Source organism: Galeopterus variegatus, unplaced genomic scaffold, assembly GCF_000696425.1.
Source record: "Galeopterus variegatus unplaced genomic scaffold, G_variegatus-3.0.2 Scaffold172, whole genome shotgun sequence".
Classification (NCBI taxonomy): Eukaryota; Metazoa; Chordata; class Mammalia; order Dermoptera; family Cynocephalidae; genus Galeopterus; species Galeopterus variegatus.
In genome coordinates this window covers 456,504-461,755 of record NW_007726283.1, presented here as the reverse complement: position 1 = coordinate 461,755, position 5,252 = coordinate 456,504, and the positions used below count along the sequence as shown (strand labels likewise).

The window sequence follows — 5,252 nt, the reverse complement described above, 5'->3', positions numbered from 1 at the left end:
CCGAGGGTTGCGATCCTGTTGCCGGTCAGTAAAAAAAAGACAAAAAGGAAAAAAAAAAAAAGAGGAAACCTGACAGGCAAAAAGTGCCAGTACTGAGAAGATCTGGGCAGAGGGAATAAGCTAGTGAAGGCAAGGGCCTAGGTAGAAGGAGTGAGAGGCTGAGAGAAAATCAGGACGACAGGAGCACAGTAAGCCTGGGAGAAGTGCTATAATTGAGACCAGAACGGTGGGAAGGGCCAAATCAGGTAGAAATTAGCAAATTGGTCTGGATTTTATTTTAAGCATGCTGGGAAGTCTTGAAAGGGTTGTAAGTTGGGGAGTGTGATATGAGCTGATTTATATTTTAAAAAGATCACTGTGACAGCTGTGTAGAGACTGCAAGCAGTTAGTATACTACTGGAATATTCCAGGCAGATGATAATTGAGACTTGAATTGGGATGGTTGTGGTAGATACAGAAAGAAGGGAAAGGATTTGGAAGCTATTTTAGGGATGATGCCTACAGAACATGCTTATAGGTTGGATGTAGGGTGGAGAAGGAGAAAGAAGAGGGATCAAGGATGATTCGTGTGTTGTTGTTGGGCAAATGGTTGAATGGTGGTAATGTTTATTAGGTTGAGGAAGACAGAAACTGTGATGGGGGAGATGGAAATCACATTTTGGATTTGTTGAGTTTGTAATACCTACAAGCCATCCAAGAGAAATCAAGGAGGTAGTTATTTATGTGATTCTGGAGTTTAGGGGGGAAAGGATGATAACATTTGCCTCAGAGAATTTTTGGCAGAATTAAATGAGATAACACCAGTAAAATGCACATGGAAATAGATATTCTTTAAGTTTAGTTGCTTTCCCCTTCTTTGCTCCTGCAATACTCATGAACAGTTTCTCTAATCAGGGAAGAAACTGTGAAGAGTTCATGTACCTGCACTAGCTGCTGGCTCCCTGCCCCAAGCATGCACGTACTTGGGGCAAGTTCCTCACAAAAGTCTCTCTCCCACCCCATCCCTCACACTATTCCTCTCCATCTCCAACATCCGTGAATCGTAAAGGGCTGTGGTAGTAACACACCCATAATGGTAACTTTGATAAAGTCCTAAAGTTTTTGTCTTAAATTTAGTCATGGCCTGAAGATGCGCTGCAGGCAGTCGCCTCACGATTCTTGGAAGAAATTGAAATGTCAGAGGAAATACGAGATGGTTGTATTGAGATGTGTAAAAGCTTCCACACTTCTACTATAAATTTATCAACATCCTTCTATGTTGAACTGCAAAGATACAATTATGTGACTCCTACGTCTTATCTTGAATTAATATCTACCTTCAAACTGTTGTTAGAAAAGAAAAGAAGGTAAAAATGAAATTTCATATTTCTAAGTAAGCTACGGCAGCTTAAAATGATTTTTGTGTACAAAAATGACACGGCTATGATGTAATAGAGATTTATTTCATATAAATATACTGTGAGTTTTGTTAAATCGTTAAATGATTTAATCCACAAATATTTTGAGTATAGGGAGCGGGTTTTACTCTTTCATATAGACACATAGCTGAGCACATCATAAACACATAATTGTATTTGCTGAAAGAATGAAGGTGTGCCACTCAGAGCTGTGGTAAAGCCCCAGGGTATTTTGATAATGATATTTAGTAAACACCACTAGACAGTGATTTTCTTTTGATAAATAATTAGATAATAGATAAACCCTCTCTTAGGACACTGAACAGCTGAGATCCCAGAAACAGCTACTCAATACAAATGACCAACTTTCCTTCTCAAATAAACTCTCATTCGATATAAACACCAATAAACTTATATGCTATAGAAAATGTCAATGTAAGCTTTTTGATGTTCTTGAGGGTGACTTTACATGCAGAAAAGTTTATTCAAACATTTCTTTGGTTCTTAAAATTAAAATTCAGTATATATATTATAAAATTAAAGAGCATTAACATTAAGCTAGAAGGAAGTTTAGGAAAGTTTAGTGGTCACCTTTAAAGGGAGTCTTTGATTAATGTTTGGTCACATTCAAAACCTTATTTAAACTACTTTTTTTTAATATTGCATTTATAATTTTAATAAATTTGTATTTCTCTTTTAAGGTCTAATTTAACAATTTAAACTTTACTAGGTACTTAGATAATTTATAAATCTAGTAAATTAAACTTATACAAATGATGAGCCTTAAATTCTCCTAAATATTTGAATATTATCTCTAAAGTTAATGAGATTTTTACTTTAAACACAAATCTAAATCTATTGCTTATTATACTCATTATACAATTTATATTGGAAGTTCAAGCCTGATCCATTAATCCAGCAAACCATATTCTTTTAAAAATTAAAAGTATTTAGAACACCAGATGTTCAGAGATAACATAAAAATATTGATTCTATGAATTTGATTTTTGTATATATTTCTACAGTTAATTCTAAATCTTCCTGTGGCTAACCCATGATCTCAAGCACTCTGAAGCACCTTTTCTCATACTGTCCAGCCTGCTTCCTGGATACGGATGTGACAGTCCTCATCTGTGTTTATAGTGACTATTGCTCTGCCCTCCCAAGCTAGGTTGTTCTAGTCACTGTGGTCCATATCCCTGTGTCTGAATCATACAATTAGTAATTTCCCCTCTTCCTAGTGAAATCTGCAACTACCACCCAGGCTGCTACATAACTTGGCTGGATTTTATTTTGTCTTTGGCTCTCAAGATAATTATCTTTCTGTGTGGGTCTTACAATCTTCAACTTAATGGAAACGGGCCCTTTCCTCCCCCCATCCCCCACCATATTTTCCTATCCAGGAAAATCAAAAGCCCTTGAAGATTCTGGTTAAATTTTGGATATCACTCATGGCTTTTTTTGTGTGCACTCACAATGTTTAAGGCCATTTTATCAGAAAAAAAGATCATAAAAATGAGAAATTTATTGGAAGATTGAAAGAGTCATAGTTTTGTAGGCATTTTCAAATATTCTTATTTGCCTTTCAAATTTCCCTCTTTCAAATTTTTTCCTTTCAAGTTTTCTTGCAAATTAAAAACAATTTTTAAAAAAATTCTCCTTTACCTCAAGTAGAATTCCTACCCTGTGGTTACTCATGCTGTAATAGCTACAGCCTTCAGATCTCTTCAATAGCCAGGTGGTACTGTAACCTAGAAGCAAGTTATCAGGTCACCTGCTAGGAAATCAGTGGTTAAGCTAGCAAAGCATCACATGAGATCAACCACAATATTGAAGCTGTCTCATGCTGGCAGGAATGAGACCTTTTCTGTGCTTGCTGCACAAGGTTTCACCTGAAACCAAATTCAGATAATACAGTATCATATATCCAGTCCCTTCAGTTCCCATTACTGTCAAATATTTTGCTCACTCAGAGGGAACTCAACATGTGACAAAAATGTGGCATGCCCTCACTTCTAAATGATTTTATTCCTGTAGCAGTTTCTAAATGGTTTTTATTTCTGCAGCAGTTCTTTCAGTGTTCTCCTGGTTACCTTTTCCAGCTCAGGCCAGTGTCCTACTCTAGCCTATTTTTTGAAGGGGATTTCTAAATTGTGTCACCTTTTACTTTGAAACATTATGGTGTATCAAATACTTTAAAATGAAGCAAATTATTTTTAAAAGTTTTTTCTCTACAGGGAGAACATATATGATGAATGCAGATAAAAAATTTTAAAGTACATTAAAATATTAAATTTTTTTTCCTTTTTGTCTTTTTTTGTGACCGGCAACGGGATCGCAACCATCGGTGTCGCGCCCGCACCGCGCTCAACCAGTGAGCTGACCGGTCTCTATGTGGGATCCGAACCCTCGGCGGGAGCGCCGCCGTGCTCTCAAGCGCCGCACTCTACCGAGTGCACCACCGGGCTGGCCCTAAAATATTAAATTTTAAAGACATTAAAATATTACTTTATTTCTAATCAGTTATAATTACTTTATAATAATTTTACACCAGAAAAAGTATGGAGCTTTATTGCGTATCCTATTTGTCACTTTAGTCTTAACAAAAAATTCCTATTTCAAGATGTGTAATACATCTTAAAATTATTTTACACTATTGGTAACATTTAAAATAATATATTTTGAGCATTGAAATATGTTTAAGTGATTATAAAAAGGTTTTAAGGCACAATAGTGTTGTTGAAATCAACTAATTTTAGAGGTACACCATTCATTTTGATAAATGAGGCTTCTTGCCCTATATTCAATATATTTATTCTTTTGAATTTGTTATATGCCTCGATATTGTGTAGGTACCAAAAACACAAAAATGAATAAGACATACTCTGTGCTCTTACTTGTGAACAACCTAATTTTCTAGAGTTCATAATTTTTGACAAATTGTTAATATATGTGAAAATCTTTCAAATCACTCTTTCATTTATGCCTTGAAAAAACCCCAAAAGCTCAAGAACACTTCATTTTTCCCTTAATGTAGGATGCAGATGCTCATGAGTAACCCTGTTTTTTTTTTTTTTTTAATCTATTTGCTTTCAGTCAAGTAATGAAAATGAAGAAGAGGTACGAAGTGGGGTTGGATAAACTGGATTCTGCTTCATCTCAAGTAGCCACGATGCAAACTGAGTTGGAGGCGCTGCATCCTCAATTAAAAGTTGCTAGCAAAGAGGTTGATGAAATGATGGTCATCATCGAGAGAGAGTCTGTAGAAGTTGCCAAAACTGAAAAAATAGTGAAAGCTGATGAAACAATAGCAAATGAGCAAGCCATGGCTTCTAAAGCCATCAAAGATGAGTGTGACGCTGACCTGGCCGGAGCCTTGCCGATACTAGAGTCGGCACTGTCCGCCCTGGACACTCTTACTGCACAGGTAAGAGCTTAGCCACATGCTTGCTAGGAAACATGTCATGGGACCTTAAGAAAGTACTTAGCGTTGTGTGCTAAAGTTCAGTTGATCCCTTCAAATTAGTCTCCACTTTCAATGGAATGAAATCATTTTGAAATTGGCATAAGGATTCCCTAAATCACCTGAAAAAAGAAATGCATATGCATGACAAAGGAAGAAAGCTGCCAGGTATGATAACCTACCATTAAAACGACAGTTATTTCAAGAACTTACACAACTTTGCACTTTAGTAACCAACAGACGCATGAGACTCAAGCACGCATTTTAATTCTAAGGGGCACCTTTTTCATATTAAGACACTTTCGTAATTGGGATATGCCTTATAGTAGATGGGTCAATGTTTGTCAGTGGTTTTTTTTTTTTTTTTTTTTTTTTTTTTTTTTTTTTTTTCC

At 36.0% G+C, this 5,252-nt stretch overlaps 1 protein-coding gene across 1 annotated transcript in view; it reads left to right on the top strand.

Annotated features, from left to right (window-relative positions):
- DNAH7 (dynein, axonemal, heavy chain 7) overlaps window positions 1-5,252 on the top strand; it is a 250,129-nt gene that overhangs the window by 137,573 nt on the left and 107,304 nt on the right. The window contains 2 exon segments of the mRNA XM_008563289.1: window positions 1,117-1,346; window positions 4,494-4,824. Of these exon segments, the coding sequence (XP_008561511.1) occupies window positions 1,117-1,346; window positions 4,494-4,824 (561 nt within the window).